At 50.8% G+C, this 27,334-nt stretch overlaps 1 protein-coding gene across 8 annotated transcripts in view; it reads right to left on the bottom strand.

The window, feature by feature from the left end:
• ASTN2 (astrotactin 2) overlaps positions 1–27,334 on the bottom strand; it is a 614,387-nt gene that overhangs the window by 408,963 nt on the left and 178,090 nt on the right. For 6 of the 8 annotated variants that reach the window (XM_044992620.1, XM_044992619.1, XM_044992621.1 and 3 more), the window contains 2 exons: positions 20,243–20,392; positions 712–819 (listed from right to left, as the gene is read on the bottom strand). In XM_044992620.1, the coding sequence (XP_044848555.1) occupies positions 712–819; positions 20,243–20,392 (258 nt within the window). Of the gene's footprint in view, positions 1–711; positions 820–20,242; positions 20,393–21,564; positions 21,647–27,334 lie in introns of those variants that run through there. The other 2 variants (XM_044992623.1, XM_044992622.1) reach the window with 2 other exon arrangements.

The following is a 27,334-nucleotide window of genomic DNA, read 5'->3' on the forward strand; positions in this document are numbered from 1 at the left end:
GTGTGTTGACGCCAGAGGTTTGAATTGGTGCAGTGACATGAGTGGCTGGCTGCCAATGGCTGAAATGTCTAGTGTCTATAAGGCCTTAAAACAGGATGTCCATGATACTGTTAGCAAGGCTGTAATGAAAACCCATTGTAGTTACAATTTAATGCACTGGAAATGGTACTTAGCTGGAGAGTTGTGAAGGGCTGTGCTTCTCTCCCCTCCCCCCTTCCTTAATTCAGATCTACAGCTGAGTGTTTCAGTGATGGATGGTTTTCCAATTAGCTGTATACTGTTCAAAACCGGGGACAAGACCAGCTCCATCCATCCCACTCTACTTCCAGCATGCTGGGGGTCTGGTGCATCAAGGGGAAAGAAGGGAAGGAAATACTGGGGTCATTGATCAGTGCTTCCTAAATCTTTAATGTGGCTGATATTGGAAACCAGGGAATAGCCATGAACAAGCAACTAAGCCAATTAATATAATCACTAGGAAACTGCTAATGTCTCCCATATGCTACTAGCTGGCAGGGATAGTCCCAAGCTGGGAAATCATTATGAATAGGGCTGATGTTAGCTATCGGGCATGAAGATTTGTACTTATGGACCGAGACTCAAAGTATTTCAGACCTCTTAAGCGAAGGGTGCAGCGAAAGGAGGTAAACTGGAGTGTTTGTTTCTTTTGCCTCTTACAGCTGCTGTGTCAATGAAGGATCTTTTATTTACCTTTGCTCCGTCTCCGGCTTCTATACTGCTCGGTATAGAAGGTCAGCTGGGTTTCGTCATCTGCCTCTGAGCCAGAGTTTCCCTTGGCACGTCCAAACCCAATTCCACCTGCAAGGAAGTGAGGAAAAAAATCAGCACTGCCGTCTCAGGTGCTCAGCCGCAAACCTTAGCTGTGAGCCCCTCAACCAAGCTTAGGAAATCATTATCCAGCTTCCCCTTCTGCCATCTCTTTAACCCCCCACTTCTCCAGATAAAGACATGGGATCGTTAAAGTCCGGGTGTTATTATTTGTATTGCAGTAGCACTTACGGGCACAGTCATAGATCAGGACCCCAGTGAGCGAGGCACTATACGAACACAGAACAAAAATTGGTCCCTTCCTTAACGAGCTGACTATCCACATGGCAGTGAGGACCTTGAGTTTAAGCTGCTCGCCTAAGGACCCATGCACAGTGAACCACATGGAGCGTCACATATCTGCTTCAGAGGCCAGCAGGCAGAGATGAGGGGTAATGTGGTCCAGAGTACAGGACAAAAAACAGAGTCAGGAGACCTGGGTTCCGTTCCCTGCTCTGCCACTGACTGGCTGTGTGACCTTGGTCAAGTTGCTTCCTCTCCCTTTGTTGGGTCTCAAACTTTTGTACTGGTGACCCCTTTCACACAGCAAATATCCGAGTGCGACCCCCCCCTTATAAATTAAACACACCTTTTTTATATATATTTAACAGCATTATAAATGCTGGAGGTGAAGTGGGGTTTGGGGTGGAGGCTGACAGGTTGCGACCCCCCATGTAATAACCTCGTGACCCCCTGAGGGGTCCTGACCCCCAGTTTGAGACCCCCTGGTCTCGACCATAAGCTGTCTCTGCTGTGGGCCGAGGAGCTGTGGTCTCAGCTGGAGCCTCTCGGCGCTACTGCAGTACAAACAGCAGGGCAGAAAAATGGAGCTGTGACTTGACCCTGCCCCCTTTGCTTTGATGTTCCTGAGGAACAAAAACAAACGGTGCAAAGATGAGCCTGCCCATGCCCAAAGGTTAACACGTTCGCTCGTCTGATCCATGCCCCCGGCTAGGGGCCCTCAGATGCAATCAGACTCACTTGACCAGGACGAGCCCCCCTCCTCCCTCCTCGTGATTTTAAACATTTAGGAGCAGCAAACGTTAGAAAAATCAAGTTAGGAATAGACCTGGCACGAGTCTGCCAACCCTCATGGAAAATTAAAAGAAAAGAGGCCTCTGGGGGTTGACGGTGGCCCTCTGAACTGCCATTATCATATTTTACTGTTTTAAAACCCCTTTATTCTATGCAGAAGTACAATTTCCACACTTCTTGGCAAGGGTCCAGCAAACGAAAGTGCACCTTCTGCCCTGTAAAATTCTTAATCACCACGATGGGGGGGAGGTGGAGAGAGCTGGGGAAATGCACTGAACTGACGGCCCTGCAGACTGTCTGTCTGTCGATCAGCACAGCACGTAGGCACAGGCAGGGGCAGAGCCAGCTTCACCCCCATAGTCCCACCAACGTGCCTCTGTCCTTGGTCACTTGGCCCATCCAGACCTTAGCCTCTGCTGAGACTGGCAATAAGGGGGGCAGGGCGGGAGGGCAAAATATTGTGATGGGAACACTCCCCAGCTAGGAACTAAATCAACTCATCTCACACTGGAACCCAACAGCCTTCAGACAGGGACCAGTCCTAGTCTCCACTAGCCTAGGTTGCATTCAGACCACTGATGCGATGCAAAAGACCAGGAATCCCATCCAATCAATCCATTAAGCCATCTAGTCCCTCCAGCACAGGGTGCTGCGTCAAGTCCACCCGAGAACGGGCCCCGCTCCTGAAAGGGAAGATGACACAACCAGCCCTCCACTGGCAACGCCGCTGGCCGTTTGGAAGTGGACCCCTGGACAATGCGGAAGTGGCACCTTGGGGCTTCCTGCACCTCTAAGAGTTGGCTGTATCAATAAGGGAATATGACCTCTTATTCAGTCCTTCCCTGGTGTGGCAGGAATGGGTTTGAACACAGGTGTCCAGACAAACACAACCATCCATCCAGCCAGCTCCTCTCATCCTCAAAGTGCATGACATGAAATGCCAGTGTCACCACGTGGCTGAGGATTAGGGACGCTCCAGGGACTCAGCTTGCTGAGGGCACCTCCAAAATCCTGAAGGCAGCCTGCAGGCAGGAAAAGGCGGAGGGTATGCAAGTGGAGGGTGGCAAGCTCTCAAAAGCAGGTGGCCTGAACGCTGCGTATCGGCACTGGTCTCGAAAGCTCCAGACAACCCAGAGGACACCAGGAGCGATTAAGGGCTCTGCAATGATTCTCGCCACGGCGAACGGTACCTGCTGCTTGGTGTTTTACTACCGAGTGTGTGATTTAGGGCACTAAAGTGCAGCCATTAATTACCTGGCGCTACGTGAATATTTCCACTAAGGTCCTAAAAGATAGCAAACGATCGGAACGTGTTAACACAACAGTAAAGGATTATCAGCATGCAGAAATGGCTATATAAACTGCTCGAGGCTTCCTACCACCTGAACTCATGGCAACAAGGCAGAGGGCTTTAAACAGTACCCTGCTACCAAGACAGTAGATCCTCAGAGCAGGCAGGCCGTATCGCCTTCCTGCCATGTCCTAATCACTGTTAGCACCAAGCATCTGATTTCCACACAGAGGATCAATGCCAGACTACAAGGGCATGCCACCAGAGACTGCCACCGCAAACTACCAGGCTAGTCAATAGCCAGGGGAAGAGCCAGCATTTACCCTGGGGAAAGAGCAGAGCATTTTGAGATGAAAGCTGCTTGAGAGAGCGGGTGTGAAAAGTCTGCAAGGAAACCTGAATGCGTGTGGAGCTCATGAGGGTTCAGGTCCCATCCCATCAGATGGTTTGCCCAGGGTCACAGAGAGCGTCTTGGCCGGTGCATGGGTCTGAGTGAGGGTTCTACCAGCTTCCCTGCTCCTTGTGGAGCTCAAAACGAGAGATTCTGCAGCTTCGATTCATAGTCAGATTCAAAACTCAGGGCAGCGAGAACCCATACAGATGGGAATGGAAGCACATGTGAACCCTAGTTATCTGACCAACAGTCTTTCCGGCTACATCTACACCACAGTGCTTACGGCCGTGCAGCTGAGCTGCTGCAGTGCTTGCGGTGAGCATGCTCTATGCCGACAGGAGAGAGCTCTCTCGTCAATTTAATAACTCTTGCCTCCGCCAGAGGCGGCAGCTACATTGGTGGGAGAAACTCTCACCAACGTAGCGCTGTCTACACCAAAGCTTAGGTCGGTATAATTTACATCGCTCAGGGGTGTGGATTAGTCTGAAGTTATACTGAAGTAACCTGTAATGTACACAAGCTCTCCCACCTCTATTGCTTGGGACATTCTCTGTGTTGGGAAGATATTTTCAGGAGTCAATGCCATAGCAAAGCCCAAGTAATCCAAGGTTTTAGGGCTTGCAGGAAAGGAATACCAGTCCAGTCATGTTCCTTTTGCAACCACATCCCGGAAGGGGTTAACATGCTCTCCACGCTCTTCGCTGGGAAATGGACTGACCGGCAAGCTTCACAGCCAGCCGCCATCTCCGCCCCCATCAGCAGCTTTTCATATGTTTGCGGGTTGCGTTTCTGTGATGGATGGTGCTGACATGTTAAATTACTCAGGCTGGGTGTCTTCGGCGAGCCGGCGACAGCAATATTGCATTTTCTGATTACCTAAAACTGTGCAGGATGTATAAATATGGGACTTGGGAGACCCACGTCAGGGTCCCCAGGCTGGAAAGGAAATGCCTCCCCCAACCCAGAAAGGGCAAATGTTAGCCAGCTGGCAACAGCTAGGCAAGAGAGAGAGATGGCCCTGTGAGTCCTTTTTGATCTGCCTAAAGCTTCAAGGATGGAATGGAAATTTACCCTCCCGGTAACTCAGCGGTTCTAGGTTTCCCATCACAACACACTCGCAGATGTAAGTCTGGGTGAAGTGAGTTGAAGTCTTAGCACAGCTGAAACTCCAGCTAAGCCTGACTTCACTCCAAGCCACCAGGAGAGAGGTTTGGGTTTGGTTTTGTTTTTAAATTGGCCTCAGAGTCTTGCTCTGAGTAGCTCAGGATTTGGGATCTCTTCCCTGTGTTGACCAACATGGCATTAACAACATTGCATACCATATTGTCCCTGTTTTTCTTGCATACCCACAATCTTGCCAGCCTCTCTTCTTCCCCCTCCCATCATCATCCTTTTTTGACAGGGAAAGGGGGCTGCCCCAGGCAGATGAGACAGATTCTTGCATATGAGCTGGATTTATCTGGAGCACAAGCAGCTGACAAAGTGAGAACAGGGAGCACCTGATTAAAGACAATACAGTTGCCCCTCGTCAGCGATTCCTTTATTTCTCCTAAACGGGGGGAAAAACTGCAGAGTAATAGAAACGAGATTCTAATCACTGCAACCCATTACAAAGCAGAGTAAATCACTTGGAAAAAAGCGCCCGCTACAGCAGCAGCAACTCTGCAAAATTCTCCATTGATAAGGTTCAGCCGGCAGTCGACAGCACATGTGATGACACAGGGAGCTACTGGGAATGGAGTCATCTTGGCTCATGGCTCCAAACACAAAGTGTCACAAGAAAATCCCCATTCATGATGTGAGTGCAACCATGTTTTGTGGAATATCAGGTACCCAGAATTCCCTCGGAGCTCAGCCTCCCCTGTTCGTCTCGGCAGAGAGCTCCACCATCTCTGTCCTCATCTTGCAGCCCATCAAAGCCTCACACTCCCACTTCCATGCCACCCTCTACAACTGGAACTCCCTCTCTCTGCACCCCAGAAGGCCACCCCACCCTCATCTTTTCTACCAGGCCCTTCCTTCCATCCTGATTTTTCTGTGAAGCCCGTAACTTCCACAAATCCACGTCACCCCACAGCCGCAAAAATTCACACATACCCCCAAGAATTCAGGATGAGGTTTTCAAAAGAGCCTAAGGGAGTTAGGCACCCAACCCCCTTTGAACTTTGACAGGAGTTGACCGCTAATTCCTTGCAGCTTCTTTGGAAGTCCCAGCCTAAAGCTGCCTTGAGGCAGAGCCGCCGCCTGGATCCGGCAGGGCCCCAGTGCTGCTTCTCTATTTAGGCTCTGCACTTCTCAGGGCCTAAGCTCCCTCTAAGCTGCACCGCTGCACAGCAACCTATCAAGGGCAATGCAGGTGCTCGGGGATGTGGCAGGGAGGCATGAAGGTGCCGGCTTCTCCCGCGGCCCAAGCTCCGGAGCTGCTGGGGCCAGGGAGAAGCACCCTTCCCCCTCAGCCAAGGTGTGGCTGTGGTGAGAGGGGGCTTGGGGAGTCCACTCTCCCCGCCGGGGCCCGGGGCAGCCTGCACACCAACCTCCTCATCCCCGGCCCAGCCCAGAGCCCGGACCCCCGGCCGGAGCCCTCACCCCTGTCCACCTCAACCCTCTGCCCCAGCCCTGAGCCTTCCACCCTCTGAACCCCTCATCCCCAGTCCAGAGCCCGTGCCCCGAGCCAGAGCCCCCACCCCCCAACCCTCTGCCCCAGCTCTGAGCCCCTCAGCCCCAGTCCAGAGCCCGTGCCCCGAGCCAGAGCCCCCACCCCCCAACCCTCTGCCCCAGCTCTGAGCCCCTCAGCCCCAGTCCAGAGCCCGTGCCCCGAGCCAGAGCCCCCACCCCCCAACCCTCTGCCCCAGCTCTGAGCCCCTCAGCCCCAGTCCAGAGCCCTCACCCCCCCGCATCCCAACCCTCTGCCCCAGCTCTGAGCCCCTCAGCCCCAGTCCAGAGTCCGCACCCCCAGCCAGAGCCCTCACCCCCCGCACTCCAACCCTCTGCCCCAGCTCTGAGCCCCCTCCCACACTTTGAACCCCTTGGCCCCACCCCCCGCACATCACCTCCATATTGGTGCTCATAAAATTCATTCCACACATGCATGGGAAAAATTAGAGGGAACATTGCTCAGGGCGGGAACCACATGTTCCCTTGTGCCTCACACAGCACCGGTTGGGACTTAGCTAATGGAGTGGCCTCACGTCCCACCTGTCTAGTAACTACATTGCAAGTTCCCCTTGGGGCCCTCATGTATCCCAGGGCCTGGGTGGTGTTTGAAAAGAAGAGGCCAGACTGTGCTTTAAATTTTTAAAATGTCTGGGCGGAAAGATGTGTTCTGGTTGGGTGGTTTGTTTTTAAAATCTGCCTCCTGGGGGAAGAGCAGAGAGCAGCAAGCCACCCCCAACGCGCACACACCACTGCCTCTTTCACAACACAGGCTCATCGCAATACTCTATCACCAGCTGTGCTCCCCCTTCAGGGGCTTTCTTGGCCAGGTGCTACCCAGGCCAATATTAAATTACTGTGAACGACATCGGCTGCAGTGGCCAGGGACTGGGAAAGACAGAGAGAAAAAGAACAAACAAACTGACTCTGCCTTGGACTAGATCTCCCTGCAACCCAGGTGTTAACAGACTTTGCAGATGCCCACTGAGTTCAATAAACAATCCATTGATCATCTTTATTTAAAGTGTAAGGACCTAATCCAGCCCTGGCAGAAGCAGATGCATCGCCCTGGGGTACTTCCAGGGGAATCCCCCCACTTACAGAGGAGCTACATTCAATTTTACAACTTGGGTCACATTACTTATTAAACCAGGCCAATACGACAGCGTGGATTTGAGGGACAAGACAGAAGCAGGGTTGCAGAAGTCCCCCAGTTGCATGGAAACCTGGAAGCCGCCCTGCTGGAATCCTCATCAGGAGCCAGAAGTCTCAATAAAGGTGCTTTTATCTCTAATCCTGTTTGCAAATTTACAAGCTCATTACTTCACTCAAACGGATCTCAGCTCAGGGACAAGCAGGGCAGGGTTTCTTGCTGCTTTTGAATGAGATATTAATGTAGATGGTGAATGAGAGAGGGGTCTTGAGGAAAAAACAACATGTAGTCATATAATCAAAGACTATTATAATGCAGATGCACAAGCGGAGTGAATTAGAGCTTCATTGGCAACCCCAGTTCTGGCATTTCCTAGCTGCTGAGTGTTTGATTTTGCAATCTTACCATTCTTTTTAACATAGTTTGCATGTGCAATTGGGTGGGTTTAAAAAAAAGCAAACTGGAGGGAAGAGGGAAACCTATTTTCATCATGTGGCAACATACTGACACTCACACAGGTCATCAGATGGGTTGGTACGTTTAGATCCACCATTTGAGCTAATGAACTGCTAGCAGTAGAAGGTTGTCATCCTCTGTGAGGACCAGCTCTAGAAGGGGATGAGACACACTTTGCCAGTGGGTTTCAGATATTTGCTGGCAGCTAACGAATGTGAGACTCAGGAATTGTGGGTTCCAATCCACGTTGTGTTCTCCAGTTGTCACAGAACCCTCCATCCAATGGCCGCCACGTCTGACCCCTACCGACCCTCCCCTCCGGCCTGTCCCAGGCCTTTGTCTCCCTCTTGGCTCCTCATCCCAGGCTCCTCACCTAGCTAGTCTCACTCTATCCCACTCAGGCTCCTTGTCCAGGCTGTCTCCTCCCCCACACCCCGACATACCCATTCCTCCCCTACGTGGGCTCCTAATCTCTTTACCCCAGCCAGTTCCAATCTCTTCCTGCCCCCCTGCAGCAGCTCCCAGTTCCAGTTCAACCCCAGGCTCCTTGTCCCAGTCTATTCCCTCCAGGCTGTGCATTTGAGACAGCCTACTTCCTCCATGTTTCCTGGGTGCCAGCAGAGGGAACAATGAAAGCACAGGAGAGAGAGTCTCCCTGCTCTTCGTTCCCGTGCCCAGTGCCACAGCAGCTACTGCTGGGACCGTGCCGATCAGCCCCAGGAGCATAGCTCACACTCAGTCACGCTGTGGGCATGGCACATGCACAGTCTGGCTGGCACACAGGAGCTGCGTGAGAGGATGGAGCATGCTCAGTGCAGACGGCGTCTTCAGAGAATTTGGCTGCCAAACTCTAACAAGTCTCTGCTGAGCAAGTGTGAACTGGGATTTTTCAAAGGTTCAGACCTTGGCCAAATGTGAGTGTTTATGTTTCCCCCATGGAAACAGCACAAGGCACATCCCTGGCCCAAAGGCCATTCCCCTGCCGAATATCAAGTCCCTGCTGCAAAGCAAGGGGGCACTAGCACTTCCCAGTCAAACGGCTGTAAGAATTTTTTTAACCCTGGGCAAAACAAATACATTTTCCCCTCGCCTCACTCTTGGAAGTGGCAGAGCCATTTCAGCTGAAAATTTCCAGAAAAATTCAGCCCGAGGAAGACACCCAGCACGGAACATTTCAGCTCGACCGGTTAAAACTTGACAAAGGCCTACACAACTGAAAACAGGGTCTTACCATAGGAAGCACTGGGCAGGCTTAATCGTAGGCATTGCACCTTTGCTGCCTGGTAATAATTTTAGCATCGTGTCGTTACACGGTCCTGTCCTCCACCCTCCAGGCTTCAGACCACACTCAGTCCATCTGTTTCTGGCAATCCACCCTCCCCTAGCTGCTCCTCCTCCATCCGCATTTCTAGCTGCCAGAACAAAATGGTGAGTGTTATCCCGCACTGTCCGAAACACAAAAAGCACGAAAACTTGAGATTTTAAAGGTAAGCCTCCCAGGGATCATTCGTCTTCTGGAGAGTGCCTAACGGCGCCGGGCAGAGCTTCTCCAGCTAGCCTTTGATACAGGAGAATGAGAGGGGTAGGGGAGAGGGAGATGAAAGCTATTCTCCTCCTGAGCCAGCTTGGTCAGCCATCATTATAGCTGGTGGAGCAGAGGCATCCGCTGGCTGCCTCTGCATCGCTCCACTTTCAAAGGAGGTGGCTTCAAAAGGCACCTGCAACACAGAGCAGAACAAGACTCTGAGGAGAAAGAGATGGAATCAAAGGCACAGCCCTCAAGGGGCTCCTGGAAAGCCGGCCGGTGGGGCTGGTTCAGGGAAAAGGAAACAATAACTTGCTGGTCTGTCACTCAGCACCAAAGTAAACAACTGAACCCCCCCCCTGCAAGTTCCCTTCCAGGCTGGGCGAATGACGTGCCCTCCCTACGGAGAGCAGAGCCACCCCGGGGATGCCATGTGATGAGGGCCCTACATGCAGGCCACACTCAATGACCTTCTCGAGCCGTCTCTTCACAGCCCCACCACCCCTGCACACACATCCTTAAGCGCAAGGCACTAAGCTTTAATTTCCATCTTTCCTGCCCATCCCACCCAAGGGGCATTTCTCATGGTATTTCCATGGCCTCTCCCCACCACAGTGACAGGGCGTTACTGCCCAGTGGTTAGGGTGCTAGTCTGGGGCTTGAGAGACCTGGGTTTAATTCCCTGCTCTGCTACAGACTTCCTGGGTGACCTTGGGCACATCACTTAATTGTTGTGTAATTAAGCTCCCTGTCTGTAAAATAAGGTTAATAGCCCTACCTCATGGCGTGTTGAAAGGAGAGGTGGGCACTCCCCCCACCCCCAATGAATTTGCTGAAAAATGCAAACTATTCACAAATGTCCATTTGAATCAATACATGAAAAGCTTGGTTATGAAGAATTTTGTGGGATTTGTGTGGGTGGGAGGGGGGGCATGAGGGGGCAAAAATCAGTTTCTGTTAAAAAAAAAGTGATTGTTTTTTCTTGGTTTGACCAGAAACTGGGGGGTGTGAGGGGGAGTGTGTCAGTATTTTCTCACCGCTAGTTGTGAGGATAAATACAGCAAAGGTTGTGAGGTTCTCAGATACTAGGGTATATATGATAACTGGTGTCATCTAAGTACCTTAGCTAGACCATCTCCCCTGCCCGTCTCCAGTGAATGAACTAGTTTCTAAGCTCTAGCACCAAGCCAAGCGAACCGAAGGACTCCTAGTCAAAGCCACGCAGTGACAACCAGCCCAACTACCTCCAAGCCCTTCTACAAAACAACCTGGCAGGAAGAGCCTAGTGCTGTGTTACAGGGCTGGAGTGGTTGAGCAGAACGCTGCAATTTAACTTGTTCTAAAGGAAAATTAAAAAGGAATCAATGTGTCCTTTAATCTTGGCCAACAGGAGGCTGCTTTGGCATATATTTAGGGAGCCTTCCAAAGGCGTCAGTCCTCAGCGCAGGAACTGGCTCCTGTCTGACTGAGGTTCTGCCAGGCGTGCCCCCCACATCGAGCTCATATGGGACATTTGGAAGCAAGATCCAGGAATCTGCCCTCCAAAACCAGGCTGGTTTAGAAAGTCCAACCCCTGACTACACACAGACAGACCCATGAGTCTCCCCCAACACGCTGTGCTCTGCGGTACGTCCAGTGCTGCTTTGGGGGGGATGGGAAGCCAAGGGGGGTTAGGTGCCTGGAGAAGCAGGTACTCGAGGGATGCAGGTTTGAGAAAGCTGCAATGCTCCTTTCATTTCCTTCTGGGTTTCCAATTCCCCCTCCTAGCCTGTGTACCAGTAACTTCTGGTAAATTACGGTGCAGTAGAGACCTCTAGATGCATTAAGACAACCCTGATCAACAGTAAATTATCCGTTGGGCAGCAGGATCTATTAATCACTTATTTATTTTAAAAAGGAAAGATGCTCATTGAACCTCTTTATTTACCTTTGGCAGTTTAGATCACCACCATATTTCAGTGTTGGCTTTTATCCACCAACAGCTTTATGTTCAGAGGCTGGAATCCCTCAGCTGCCTTAAGCAGCTTTCACTTTGATTTGTTTTTTTGTTAGATTGTCAGTTCTCGTGCCTTAAAAAACCTTCTGACCAGCTGTGCTGTTTTTAACCATCTATCCCAGTAGAGGGCGCCATACACCCCGATTTGACTATTGTTACCCATCCCAAAAGGCATATTTTCCTAGTCAGTCCTGTGCGCTAACCACTATGTCACACTCCTTCCCTGCAGGGGGCATTGAGTTCCACATTTCAGCTGAGCTCCAAGTATATTCTGTCTCCTCAAATTGCCCGCTGTATTTCCAGTTGAATATGGCTTTCTTCACTTCCTGTTTTAAACCACTGTATAGAAGATGGGTGTGTTCTGTTAACTACAGCTGTTGTGTTCTACCCCAGAGCAGGTTGCATTTTAGGAGGTGGTGAATCTAAATGGGCGTCATGGGTGCCCAGCACTTCCTGGGAACACAATCCACAGTCGGCAACGGGCTTTGGGATACACTGTGTTGAAAGGTGCCATATAAATGTAAAGTAAAAATGGAGCTGGCTGGAAAAGCAAGAGAAGGAGAATGATTATACTGGAGCACTGATAGCGACCTCCTACACAGGCGGCCTGAAAACAGTGGAGCAAGGTAACCCAGACAGAGGCTGATCCAATTAGCATATCGATGAACAGATGCCCTTCAAATAAACACTATAGACTAATAATCAAACACATCTGGAGTTCGACACCTAGATGTAAACATTATTTTTCCGTAGCCAATAGTCACAGGGGTCCATCGTACTTACCAACCACTGTCATTGAAAAACGTGACCTAAGAATGTAACCTGAGTAACTCCCCCCACATTCCAAGCCTCAGACACCTTTGTCAGCTCCTTATTCATCTCAGCAGGGAGACTGGTCTCTGTTGCTGTAACTAGAGCTCTGCAAATAACTGATGTTTTCAGTTTGCTGCTGGCAGTTTGGTTGTGGTGCGGGGGCGGGGGGGGAAAATCGTGGACAAAAATTGTTTCAGTTTTACCCCAAACAAATTAAAAATAATAATAATCGATGAACCAAAAAGTTTGGGAAAAAATCTGTATGTTGAATGAAACATTTGTTGTGAGGTTTTTTTTTTGTTTACATTTTTAAATAAAATTGAAGGAAATTGCAAAACGAAAAGCTCTTTTAAATAAAAAAAAAATTAGAAACATTTCAAAAATGCTGAAATGAAATGTTTTGATTTCCCCCTCCCCCCATATTTGGAGTTTTACTTGCCACCCCCTTAACACAATTTGGCAAATTCCCAAAATGTTCTGGTCGACCCAAGTCTGCATTGTTCTCTGGAAAAAAAACACAAAAACCCATCACCACAAACGATGCCCAGCTCTAGTTATAACCTGCCATGGATTTGCCTCAGATGACCGCTCAAGACCCAGGCTTGACTCTCTCTTTTGTTCTTTCTCCCAAACAATAGTACGAATACTTAGCTCTTATGCAACCTCTTCAGTCCACAGCGCTCAAAGCACTTTACAAAGGAAGGTTAAGAGCATTATCTCTGTTTTATAGAGGGGGAAACTGAGGCACAGAAAGTCAAATGATTTGCCCAAGGTCACATAGCAGGACAGTAGCAGAGCTGGTCATAGCATATCTTCTAGCACATTGCCCTGTTCCTTAGGCCACAATCCCGATGCACAAGAGCCTTCTCCACTGCAACTACCACCATTTGGAACGGCCTCCCTGTGTCCTCTGTCTAGCCAGCTCCCCACCTACAAACCTCAGTCAAGGTGTCCTTCCCCCATCCCACCCCGTTCTGTGCCTATACCTCTATTTTCCTCTCTCTCGTATTTATTAACTCTAAATGCGTGACACTTGATAAAAAGTGTTTCGGAAGAGAGTTTGTATTATTCAAAATAAAGCTAAGTTATACTATAAACGGAAAAGATTTTTTTTTAAAGTCAAATGTTCCCAGAGAAATACGACCTCTCTCGTAGCTGTTAGAAACACTTAGCGAAAAATCAGATACAATGACAAACAACAGGCAACCGTTTAAACGCAGTTAGCGTGGGGAAGCAAAGCAAGGGAAGTTTATTTGCCATTTGTTTTTTGTTGAGTGGGATGGTGGCGGTTTGTTGTTGTTGTTGTTTTTTTAAAGCCAGGCGCTCAGAGGTTCTCGGGGAAGAAGGCAATCCTTCTGCCGCTAGCAGTTCCTGCAGAGAGAGCACTCCAGCTGTAGGACTCTGATGAGGTTAAGCATTAATTAAATCAAACTGCGAGAAAATAATTACACACACACATCCGTCAGGCCAAGTTGACACTACCAGTAACAAAGTTGGATGCAAACTCCATCAGCGGAATTGTCACGCAGCTGTTAAAAGGAAATAAATGCATCCCAAACGGACAATTTCATTTAGGGGGAGAAAAAAAAAATCGGATTGCAAAGGATTAATGAGGCGAAGGGTTTGTGTTGGCAAATGCATGTAAAATGCAAACATAGTGAGTTGTGATATCATCATTTAACCTTAATGTTCAATAGTGTTCCAATCGCTAACGCACCAGAGGAGCAATTAAACGCAAGCCATAAAAACAAAAAACTTCCAAAATGGGAGAGGAGCTGAGAAATTAATAGAAAAAGACATGCCTGGTTGCAACAGCATCACAGATCTCCTGGCCAAGGTTTTCACAAACAACTAAGTGCACGAAGTTTTGGAGAGTTCAATCTGAGACACCATAAAGGGGCTCGATTTTCCATGGGTGGGTGCTAAGCACGTTCTGAAAATCAGGCCTTTTGAAGGTGTCTCAAGCTGGGTTCAAAATCACTAGTCACTTTTGAAAATCATGGGGTGTGTTACATTCTGAATAATGAAAGCAGCGTGCTACTGATCCTAATAGCATCCCTATTGAACCCGAGAGCATGGGCCGTGATGGGAGGAAGGGCTTAGGGTGACCGTGCAGCATGGAGATGACCTCGAGGAAATGAAGTCACACAAGAAGGTGAGAGTGCAAGTGGTGAGGTCTGCATTTGCTCCTCCCTGGAGGAGAAAAGAAAGCGCCCAGGAGAGTTACCCATTGGAGTCAGACAAGAAGGCACTAGGAGACATTCTGTCCAAGGCCCTTCCCATGAAAGGAGAGTCTCAGAAGAACACGCTGCCTCCCACCCAAAGATCTCAAAGCACCTCCTTAATACCCATGAATTAAGCCCCATACTACCCTTCTGAAAGAAGCATCATCCTGCCTTTATGGATGGCACGAGTGAGTTGCCCAAGGTCACAGAGCATCAGTGACAATCATAATAAAACTCAGTAACCCCAACTCCCAGCCCCTAATCTCATTTCTGACTACACTTTCCATTCACCTCCTTCCTCTTTTTGCTGTTATGGCCTTGTGCCGCAGATCCCATTTCTGGGTGGATTTTATCCTTCTTGCCGAGGAGAGCTCTCCCTAGGGAATGACTCAGCTTGGTCCCCAAGAATCCTCCACCCTAACGAATGAGACACAGGGAGACAGATGCGGAGGGCACACATGGAGAGCAAATACCCACGTCCCACCTACCCACGGTGAGGTGAGCCAGCCTCTCAAGAAGTGGAGAGCAGGGGAGAGTTTGAAGACCGACGTGGTTTTCTGAACAACCTGTGCTGACACGCACAGAGGCACAAGTACCAGGCGTATTCCTTGGCACTTCTGGCCTACAAAGGTCCCCCTTTTAACAGCAGACAGGTTTATGCCTCTAGCCTGCTTCAACCATCTCAGTGTCACCAGGAGAAGTTAAACTCAAGCTCAGGAAGACACCTGGAGGGCAGGTAAACCCTTCCTCCCCACCTTTCCTCTGTTACCTGGCACCACCTGAGACCAGACTGGAAAGCTCCCCTCCAACATATGGGCTTGTGAGGACCTGCTTTGCACTTCTGAGCCAGGCATAGCCTGCTGCTGAAATAAGAAACCCGACATATTTCAGATGTGCACCCAAACGCCCTGAAGGAGACAGCCTTTCAGGAAAGCAAAATACAATGAAAAGCACATCAGGAAAGATTTATAAACAAAGCAGCTGTGAGCTCTGGTTCCAAACCAGCCTGCTTTTCACAGGCTAGCTTAAGCCAGAGGGGATAGGACTAATGGAAGAAAAGCCCTACACAAGACTCCCGTATAGAAGATTGAGTTCAGTGGTAGGGAGCGTTGTGACACTGATGGAGCCATTGATTACTAGAGACACAAAACCAAGGTTCTGACCACACGTGGTCATGGCAATTTTCATAGGAGTAGGGCTTTGATTCCGCATGGCTCAGGTCTCTCTCCATAGAGGAATGTGAAGGTTTCCTGGGGGGGAGTGTGACAAGATGTTGCTATGGGAGGTTGCATGAGTGGGTCCTGAACTGGAAAAGCAAAGAGGAAGGGTTCAGTTTGAACCCCCCTGCCAAGGCCAAGAGCACAAGCACGTCCCGCTCTCCAGTCTCTGTCGTGGCCCAGCACTCACATCCAGAAGGCACATGTCTGGGAAAGAGGGGTGGATGAGGGAACCGAACAGTCCAGCAGAGGATTATTTGTTTCCCTTGAGGGGAGCACGAATGGAAGAGTCTGGGAGATCTCAAGCTAACGCCTGGTGGGCATTTCCCCTCCATTGCTCTAGCAGGCCCAACAGCCATCAAGTCGCAAGAACGGCCAGATCGTACGCATGGCAGGTTACCAGTTAGGGAGGGCTGCTGGGGTTTTCACTAGGAGTAATATGGGGAGATTAAGAAAAGGGAGCATTAGGCTGAATACAAGGAACATTTTCCTAAAGGCAAACAGTGTTAGGCTGCTGACATTTCTTCGCGAGTCCCAGGTGGTTAGATGGTCACAGGGCAATAGAGAGCCATTAGAAAGCGGGTGACAGTCTATGCAGGAGATCTGGATTCAGGGCCCACGCTCCTGGGCTAATGGGTGCTGGGAAAGTTTCTCTATCCCAGGGTTCTGAGCAGCACTTCAGGTTGGTTGAGCAACACCTCTGGACAACAGAAGAGCAGCGCTAGTGGAGAGTATTGCTAGCATTGCTCAGCTGCTGGGATGACTAGAAAATGTCTCCCCGTCAAGGGCTTTAAAGGAGAGGAAAGGTAATGGGGGGGGGGAAATCTCACAGGGCAGCCTGTCTGACCCCAAAGTCATCCACCTTTGCCTTGCTCTGAAATACAGAGATGCATATTTGAGTAACTACAACAGACGAAACCAAATAATTTAAACCAGTTAAAGAGTCAGAACATTTTCTTCACACTAGGTGAATAATTTATGGCCAGAGCTACAATAAAAAAAAAAAAAGCCCTCTCCAGTCCTCTACCACAGGAAAAATGTACCCAGAATAAAAGATCACATTTCAGGCTCATAAATAAATGAAAAACAAAACCTACAGTAAACAGAGAGGAAAGCATTTTTCCCTGGGCTTCCCAACACTGCCGCAGAAAAAGCCGTGCAGCCGACCCGCACTGCCCTAGGCACCCCCATGAAGAGCATACCATGGTCGATTAAATCAAGGGAAGGTTCTCTGTGCCATAAAGTCATAAAACGACCTCCCTGCCCCTGCCATCCTCCAGCACGGTTCGAACCCTGGAACTTCAGAACCAAGCCACACAATTTCAACCATGTGAGTTAAAAGGAACTCCTTTAGCTGGCAGCACGGGTGAGCTATCATCCTCTGTGCAGACTAGCCGCTGGAGGGGGACATTCATACTTCATGTGAGTAACAAAAGAGTCCTGTGGCATCTTAAAGACTAACAGATGTATTGGAGCATAAGCTTTCATGGGTGAATACCCACTTCATCAGACGCATGTCAAGTGGGTATTCACCCACGGAAGCTTATGCTCCAATACATCTGTTAGTCTTTAAGGTGCCATAGGTCTCATTGTTGCTTTTTACAGATCCAGACTAACACGGCGACCCCTCTGATACTTCATGTGAGTGTTACACTAAGCAGCACAAGCTGAGTTAGGCAGTATGGCAGCTAGAGAGCCAGGGAGAGCCACAGGGATTTTTCCATGTCCAGCAGCCTAAGTAAAGAACCCCCTTTACATTCATTACAGCCCAGCCTGTCTCTTCTCCTCTGTAGGGGAATTACAGAGAGGCGGGCACGGTGTGGCAGGAGTGCTGTACCGTGCATGGCTGATGTATGGCTGGGCGGGAGGCAGAGACACCAGAAAGGTGTGGAAGGGAGAGCTAGAGGAGGAAGTTCGGAGCACTGAGGTCTTAATGGCCGCTATGAAAGCCAGGCCCAGGATCTCTCCGCTGAGGAGTCACCTTCTTCAAAAAGGCTGAAGGCCTCCATGACGAGGCAAGTGAGTTAACGAAGCGCAAGGACACCATGTGTTCTCTGCATAGTGCCAGAACGCCTGCTGCAAATGAGGCCATGCTGCCCATCGCATCCTGCAGAGCCTGAAGGGGAAGCCAGGCGGCAAACCACATCCCTGACAGCCACTCGGACAGTTCCAGAGTCGCAGCAGGTCTGGCCCGCCGGGACCGGCGCAGAGAATGGCTGGAGGCGAACGGGCTCAGCCACCAGTGGAGTTCTCACCAGGAAAAACCAGAAAGGCAGCACAAGGGTTTTTATTGCTGCAGTAACAGAACCTGTCCTTGATACGCTGAGGGACGGAATTGGCACCGACTCACCCAGACCCCGTCCTCACTGCAGAGCAGGGTCTGACCCCGGGAGGGGGGCAGCTGTACCTCACACCCTGCTAGCACACTGACGCCCCCTGCAGGGCAAGCACTGCGATCGCTCTGCCCACAGACTGACCCCACCCAGGAGCTCTGATCTCCTCTGCTCCCAGCACCCACTGGGCACACAGAGCGAGTGGGTCACTTCTCCAAGGGTGTCTCTACTACAGTCATGGGCTGACACAGCCAACCGAACTCTAGCTAGCGCGGGTACCAGGGCAGGGAAGCCAGGGCTGCACATGTTTCACCATGGCCTGCACAAGCCAACCGGGAACTCTGGGTAATTACTTGGGGAGCAGCCTGCTCTGAAGAGCATATTGCTCCAATACCAGGGCCGGCTTTATGAACAGTGGGGCCCGATTCGAATACCCGGCGGCGGTCCAGGGCTTTGGCGGCAGGGGGTCTGCTCCGGGGCTTCCGCGGCACCAAAAGACCCGCCCGCTGCCGAAATGCCACTGAAACCCTGGAGCGGACCCCCCCGCTGGGTAAGTAAAAAAAAAATAATTAAAAGATTAAAAAGACGCCTAAGCTGCGGGGCCCGATTCCAGGGAATCGGGGGAATCAGCTTAAAGCCGGCCCTGTCCAATACCCAAAGTAGCTAGATTACAGCTGGCTCGGGTGTGTGTGCACAAGCTGCAATCACCCGTGGTAACTGCAGCACCGGTAGGAGCCAGGAATCCTTTGAAGTACCATGGGAATTGGAGCAGGGTTCTGGGATCTGGAGTCGTGAGGTGAAGAAAGGTTAAGAACGGAGCTGGTTGAGAACTTTGGACCACTTGTTGGGGGGTTTTTCAGTAGGAAAATGCTGATCCATCTAAACCAAAACTCTTCTGCAGGCCGAGGTCAATTTTGAAGGATTTCTTGAAAAGAAAAAAACCCCAGAAGTTTCAAAACTGTCCAAATGTTTGTTTTTACATTTTCTAAACGAAAACTTACAGTTTTCTGGGTCAGAATGACGTTTGGTTTGGAAATTGAAGCAAATTATATCTATGTTAAAAACAAAAACTTTTAAATGGTCGAAGCTGAAACAAAAAGTGTTTCAAACTTATTGAAACAAAACATTTCAATGGACCAGAGCCAAAGTTTTATTCGGATTTTTGGTTTGCAAAAATGTAAGATTTCGACATTTCATCCTGAGTCAGTAAATAGCCAGATGCTAATGCATGAGGGACCGTGTGACTTCTCTGGGCGTTAATGTTCTGCCACTGGGTTATCAGCAGCCAGGCACCAACTGTATGCGTGGTACCGTACAAGGCCCACAATGCAGAATAACCAGGAACCTACATCAGTGCTACATCAGTGCATACTCACAATGAAGAGCACCATCGCCCCCTGCTGTTGAGTATAACCCTACCCCTATTGACAAGTTCTAAGAGCAGGATCACAACCAGTCAAAATCTAGAACGTTTGCAGTGGGGCGAGGCGGGCATGACAAACAGCGCCATGAACCAAACCATACTGTCAGGCCATGTTGTCTTATGCTTTGAAATCCATATAAACATGCTACATTGTAGATGCTAATTCTAACACCATTATTCTAAAACAAACACAGTTTCCCGCAGTCTGTCTGAAGCCATCTCCCCAGCCAATCGATTCCAGTGGAGCTATGTGGCACGTCCCTGTTTTCCCCGCTTTATTTCTATAGGTCAAAGATTGGCAATTGTGCAACACAGAGGGAACCCGGTGATGTGAATTTTGGGTGATCAGAAATCCATTTTGCCCCCAAATAGCAAAAAGATTTGCACAAAATCTGAATTTCATTGACCTGTAACTCCCGTTCCTACACACGGCTTCATCCATGGGGATCATAACTTTAAGGACTAACATTATAGGCCTGATCCTGAGAGGTGCTAGGTGCCCTCAGCTTCTGCCAACTTCAAAAACAGTTGAAAGTGCTCATCGAGTTGGAAGGGACAATTAGCACCAATCAGGATCAAGCCCAGAATGAATCAGATTTGAGACATGGGCCAAACCCATTCACAACCACCACCACCCCAACTGCCTGTTACAATCTGAGGCACATCCTCTCAGGGCGCTGTCTCCCCCACCAAGCTATGGAGGGACTTTGTGACACCTCTAAGTTTATGTTTCCCCATGGGGTCAAGTGAGCAGAGAGCCCCAGCAGAGCCCTGTGCAGCCCCTCCCGGCTTGCCACCGGCTCGTGCATTGGCCTCTGGGAAGCAACAGTCTCCGTACTCATGACCGGTTCAATGGTACAGGAGGAGGAAGTTGACATCACTCCACAGGGAGAGTTCCTACCTCGGGGTCTGCTCCTGCGTTTCCGCCTCCCCATCGACGTGTTGCGCAGGGCTGGCTGGAGCTGGCCGATCTCAATAGGCGTGTTGGTGCGGAAACTCTCCTTGAACTTCTGCATCAAGGACTCCACCGTCTCCTGCGTCGCCTCAGCAGCTACAATGTGGGCAAGGAGGTGAAGGTTAAAAGACGTGCGGAGACCGAGCGCTGAGGCGCTTCCTAAACGGCACCGGGGCACCCACACACCCGGAGCCGTGCAGAGCCGAGGCAATGGGCAGCACTGGTCATTCGGAAAGAAAGGCTCAGATCTGTCAAGTCACCTCATGCCAGACAGGCGACAAGGCTTCCCAATGCAGACAAGGGGCATGAGACTCAAAACCTTTCAGTCATTTCAGGCCATTCGTTGCACTTCTCAGGCACACACCTGCGTTGGGAGAGTCCTGCAGCCACACTGCCCAGCAGAGAGCGATTCCTGCTGCAAAGGAACAGCTCATGCCCCTGGTCTGGGCCCACCCAGTTCTGCAGGAGGGATGTCATCATGGCCCCACCTTCTACCCACCTATTTTGGGAGTGCCGTTAAGTTCCTGGAGGACAGGTCAATCAATGGCTATTGATGGGCAGGGATGGTGTCTGTAACCGCTGCCAGGGGATCGTTGCAGGGCATGGATCACTTGATGATTACATGTTGTTCATTCCCTCTGAAGGACCTGCAATTGCCCACCGTCGGAAGTCAGGATACTGGGATAGAGGGACCTTTGGTCTGACCCGGTAGGGCCATTCTTATGTTCAGCACCAACCTTGTGGACTCCTGGCATTCCCCTGAGCGCAAGGACCAGATTGTAGCTATTCCACGATCAGAGGAGCGAGGGGCAGGGAAGTTTCTTTGTGCTGCCCTCCCCGCTTGCCCTCACCTAGTACTGGGCACAATCCTGCCTGGTTTGTAAGTGTCCTTACATTCTCCTAGACCATGAACTTTTCTAGCACTGGCCATTGATAGTACAGTCATAGGAAACCCTAAGTAAGACTGCACTTTCCCGGGCTCAGCCAAGGGAACTTACAGATGAACCGAAGATGTGCAGCTTTTCGAGAGAACCAGGGCCTAGCTATACATAAAGCCGGGGCTGATTAGTGGATTTGCAAAGCGATGAGATGTTCACCACTTCAAGCCAGGTGGAACAGAGGGATTTTGCCCAAGTTTTACATTGAGGTTCTAGGTTCATTTGAACTGACGCTCATGAGGGACCAGCAGAGTCAGATCCCAGCCTAGACACACATGTGCAGCAAACCCAAACCCAAAGCTAAGTTCTGTACATTTTCTACTGGCTCACCGGGAGCAACAATGGCTTCCCAAGCCGAACAGGCACCAGCAGAAAATCCCCTCCTCCCAAATTCCATCAGGGAGCGACAGCGGCTAAGCGTGGAAAACAGGGCCCTGCCATGCCACACGCCGAGGGAACGTTTCTCCGTATTTAAAGGACCGTTGCCCTTTCTCACATACACACACCTAAGAAGCTGCAATGAAAAGAAATTAGAATTGCTCCATCTAATGCACCAGCAAGTCATGCCTGCAGAGAAGTGGGAATAATGCAACCACTAGCACACAAGCATGGTGAATTCCAGTACCAAGCCAGCCTTGTGCAGGCCTCTTCAAAGGCTACAGAGCGACCCAGGTTTGGGCAAGTTGTTTGTTCCCTGATATTTCCTTAAATATGTTATCAGCAGAACACTGGCCTCTGCTCCTGCTCCATTTTGAATTTCACATTGTCTTCTTGTTATCGGTTCCACAAGCCATTCGAACCCCAGGGTTCTGGCCTGCTTTGGAGCTGGCACAGGTCACCAGCCTTAGGAATAAACAGCCCATAGACAGCTCCCATGCAGGACATTTTCCTTGCCCTCTTCTAGACACTCGGGGGGCTCCTTTCATTAAAGGCTTCACCACCATCCTTGCCATCTGCTGGGGAACTCACTGGGCCATGCACACCCCAGTGTTGGCCCACCTCACCCAAGCCCTGATTGGCTCACTCTTTACGCTTTGTTTCGGTCATTCCTAGCTTTGCGTTCTTCCATTCACTATGACGTGCAATATCGTCTCTATCGTCGTGCCCTTCCCATGGTCTGGATCTGGACACTCGCTGGGTAATGCCAGGCAGAGGTGCATCGCCTAGAACAGCTCTGCCAACCAAACGTCATATCCTGACCCGCAGCACCCTGACTCCCTCCTTCACCGCCCCAGCTCTGCCAATCAAACATCCATCCTGACCCACAGCACCCTGACTCCCTCCTTCACCGCCCCAGCTCTGCCAATCAAACATCCATCCTGACCCACAGCACCCTGACTCCCTCCTTCACCGCCCCAGCTCTGCCAATCAAACATCCATCCTGACCCACAGCACCCTGACTCCCTCCTTCACCGCCCCAGCTCTGCCAATCAAACATCCATCCTGACTCACAGCACCCTGAGTCCCTCCTTCAACCCCCCTCAGCTCTGCCGATCCCCTGTGTTTCTGTAGCCACGCTCCTCTCCTAAGCAGAGGGTCCCAGCCGTGCTGCGTTCTGCTGAAGGGTGCAGTGGTTTGGCACTGCGGACAAATGTCAGCTGGGGAAGTGGATTGGCGAAGTTCATTCGAGCTAGTGCTTTCCAGTTCACACTGGGCAGCTGGGATTAAAAGGCTAACGCATTAACCCGCTGCTCTTCCCCGGCGCTGAGATGCATCAGATATGTATTTTAATTGGAAATACTCTGGCACCCGGGGTGCTTGGGATCTGTCACAGCCATGGGCCATGGACTCCAATTCTCTTGCCAGCATGGGGCAGAGTCCATTTTAACAGGGAATAGGAGGGCGCTCATGCAGGACAAGGAGCCTGTGAACCTAGCCAAGGATTCAGCTTAAACGGTGAGACTCCTGTGGAGAGAGAGAGAGAGAGAGAAGGCTCCAAAAATTACACGCACGGGGGATGGGAGGGAGGGGAATGAGGATGCATGTGACATATACGCCAGGGTCCCTTTCCCCTGCTTGCAGGACAATCTCGCCCAAGCTGTACATGCACCCAAACCAGTCCATGACAGGTCCCTTGAGCCATGTGTCTCTGCACAGGCAACCACAACCTGTTCAAGGAGCAGAGGGCAGTTCCCCAGGAAGCAAGAGCTTGTGAGTGGAGGATGTGGGCAGGAGGGTCTGGAAGTGATTGGGAAGGAGATAAAGTATCTGGGCACTTGCAGTCCAGTCCCGTGTGGCGACAGGTCCCTCTCCCCTGGGCTCGGATGTAATCAGGGTCTGCTCTGCCCTTCCGTGGCTGGCAGTATAATTTCACACTCAGCGGGGTGACAGCGCCGTTCCTAATACCATTAGCTGCTGGACATGTTGATGATTCCTTGTTCCTTTGAAGGGGTTTCACCGGAGCCAGAGATAACGCACCCGAAACGTCCAAATACCAAACTTCTAAAGAGCTTCCATTCCGCAGCAGGCTTATCAGGGCAGACAGCCGCAGCTCCGGGATGGGCTGAGACCCAGCAGGCAGGAGCTGCTGTCTCCGAGGGAGGAATGCCAAGCGGCACTCTAATGCTGGGGCCGAGACATCAGTCTGGATGGAAAGGCCGTGTCTGTTACAGGCCAGTCCTGGGCTGTTAATACAAGCAAGCAGCCACACCAGCACACGAGCCCTTCCCTTTCTTTGACTCCCAAGAACCCTGATAAGGAGCCCGGAGCCAGGCCTGTTCTCATATGACAAAGCAGACACGGTGACCCTCCCTCCCTGCCGATATTATCCTATCCCAGGGAAACCTGCTTTCATGCCCTCCCTCCCCCAAAGGCAGCGCTCCATCTATGTGGGCCTTCCACCAAGGTTTCCAGCACAGGTCTGTTTAAGCTGGGCTAAAAGGCTTTCTCCTTTGCAAGACCACCCCCACCCCCATTTGCTCCAGCCCCCGAGGTACCGCAGTTGAAGATGCCTGACATCAGCAAACCCTCGACGCATCTCCCATGCGTTCCAGGGGGTGCCCCCCCCCAGCTGCTGCCTCAGCTGCATGCTCAATGCTGTCAGTCTGAGCAGAGATCTACATGCACGTGGGCTAGCGGCGCCATGCACTGGGCAACCTCAAGTGCCTCTCCAGGGCCCTGAAAAGGGTTTGGTTGAATGTAGGAGGCTTTTTCCCACTCCTGTCTGGAAGCTGCAGGACTCTCTTGCAAGTAGGGTGACCAGACCAGCAAGTGTGAAAAATCTGGACGGGGGTGGGGTAATAGGAGCCTATATAAGAAAAAGACCCAAAAATCGTGACTGTCCCTATAAAATCGGGACATGTGGTCACCCTAGTTGCAAGCAGCAGCAGCTGAGCGGTGAAGGGTTTTACACACACACACACACACACACACACACACACACACACACACACACACACACACACGGAAAGCTTTCAAGTCCTGGATGCACATCACTCAAAAAATCGTACCACGTTATAGGTGCAACCTATACAATTTAAAATGAGACGCATGAAGGCGCAATGATGCAATAGGTCAGAGTGGAGAAGGCTTAGGGCTCCCCTAAGAGTAACCCTTTCAAGGGACCCCGGACAGCTCTGCTGCGGTGTTTGTGTAAGCATGGGGGAAGGGAGAAGGAACGGTGCCCATTTCCAGGGGCATGGGCCAAGGGGAGGCACTGCAGGTGAGTAATACCAGATGGGAATACACAGCCCACAGCAAACCGTGAAGGGGCGGGACATTATCCTGCTTTCCCAAGTGACTCCGTTCCTTGGCCTGAGTTCTCACCTCCTCTTGCAGCTGCCTGAAGACTGAGACTGCTGCAGCAAAGCCTCCCTGTGAACAGCTGGCAATTTCTTCGAACCTTGGGGCTGTGTAATATGTAACATGCGCGAGTAGTACAGCGATCTTAGGAACCACAGGGAGACGGCTTATTTGCTGGAAGGAGGCCGGGCGAGAGATTAGAGGGGGTTTAGATGAGACATGAGAGGGAATCTTCAGCTAGCTAAGTATTGTAAAGGTCATGGCCCTTCCATGTCCTTTGTTCAGCTGGCACTGACAGGCATGATCAGTGAGGCGGTGATTGTGCCCCATCTAGCACTGTACAGGCGCATCCATCCAGAGGCATCTGTTTGAATGTCTGTCATTGCATTGGATGCCAAGTGCAGGGAGGTGTTATCCTCACAGAAGGAAAATCCCAGCTGTCGGCTATTTGCAAAGTGACCCCCTCCCCCCCATCCCCATTCACTCATCTGTCCGGGTCTGGGAGGGTGGAGGGGGAAGAATCCCAGTGCTCAAAAGTCATCTCCACTCTGGTATCATGCACATTTCAAGTAGCAGGCAGCCAGTCCCCCCCGCCCCCCCCCAAGCACTGCAAAGCAAAGCAATTGCTTGTGTGGGCTCAACAGATGGAGTTTGATCTAAGTAGTGTGGCAGACAAAAAAAAAAACAACCACCACCCCCCTCTAATTGACAAGTGAGGGATTGTTGCACTTAATCTGAATAACTCAGCCAGGCTCCTTCGCTCCCTGCCAGCAGAGATGAAGGGAAGGCAGAAGAGGCTAGCGAGGCCAAGGCCCGGCAGAGTGGACCAGTGCCAGGATACATGCCCCCACCCTTTTCCAGGGACACCCTACAACCGTCCATGACACCCACACAGGAGTTTGCCCCCCCCCCCTCACAAAATTCACCCAGGCTTGTACGTGTGATAGCAGGGCTGGCCCACATTTTGGCGTCTGAGGCGGGGAGCTCAAATGACGTCCCTATGCCCCCTCGCTTGGGCCAAAACTTTGAAACTCTGGGTCCTAGTGGCGCTCCTCCCCGCCACAGTCTGGCACCTGAGGTGGCTGCCTCAGTTCGCCTCATGGTAACGCCAGCCCTGTGTGATGGGCACGATCCTGGCTGTCACACCTGGGACTGAACTGAGGACCCCCGGAGCGAAAGGCCTGAGTCTCTACAGCTTGAGCGAAAGAGCCAGACTCCAGCCAGCTCTGTAACTCTCGTGTACCAGGTACAAGGGGTACACACCATACTGACCTGGGGACAAATATTCAGACAGACGCCATGCACAGCTGTCAATCAGGCAACGTCTGTGCAAACATAAAAAGGAGTTAAAACAAGGGCCGTGCAAGCATCATCTACTCTGGACTTAAGAATAAAGCCCTGTTGCAGCACCTCTGCGTTCAGTCCTTGGACCCATGCAGTTCTGTCTGGGCATCTCAATTCTGACCTGCGTGACCTCAGTTATTCTTGTCCTGCCCATCTCGACAAGACCAGCTCAACGACAGCGTCCCTAACTATAGTCACAGGCCTCTCCTGACAATTCTCAGTGTTGGCCAAAGTAGTTTTAGAATTAAAACCACTGCTCATTAAGTGTGCCACCTCAATCCCCACTCCTGCTCCTGAATTGTTCCTTCAGCTTCATTCCATTTCTGGTTTCTGAGGTGAATGGGACAGTCCTAGCAGGTTATGTAGCATGTACCCCCTGCTCCTTACCCCGATGGTTTAAAGGCCTAGCCAAGATGTCAATCTTGTATCCGTCTGTAACCCCTGGAAACTTAGAGACGGCCACAGGCATCAATGGGAAGGACAGACATTTACGGCAATCTAGTCCACTCTCACTAAAGAGCCTCTATGCCGTAAATCCAACTCCCAGACAGGTCAAGTCGAGGCCCTACCGTTGAGTCCAGCTTCTCTGCACCATCCTCTCATCTCCTTTGTTGGCTGCTTCCAGTCTTCAGGGCTGACCTTTCTAAAGGAGGTTAGCGGTTCCTTCTATATACACATCCCCTCTTCATTCTCCCTCGAGGCTATATTGCAAATGATTTACCCTCCTTCGGGTTACCCCACTCCCACACCTGCCTCATGGGGAACAGTCCACGGCCGTACCCTTTTCTCCAGAGGATGCATTCTACATTTCCTTCTGCTGGCAGAAGGCTCAGCAAGGAAAAGAAAAGATATTTGGAGAGGGGGGAAAACAAAAAAACAAAACCAAAGAAAAATGCCAGAAAAACACCATGGACAGAATGAAACAAGCTGGGCCTTGGGCAAAAATGCCATGTGACTGAGACAAGAAAGGGGCCAAATTCAACCCCAGTGGAAACTCCAGAGTAGAGTTCCACCA

This window comes from Mauremys mutica, chromosome 18 (genome assembly GCF_020497125.1).
Source record: "Mauremys mutica isolate MM-2020 ecotype Southern chromosome 18, ASM2049712v1, whole genome shotgun sequence".
Classification (NCBI taxonomy): Eukaryota; Metazoa; Chordata; order Testudines; family Geoemydidae; genus Mauremys; species Mauremys mutica.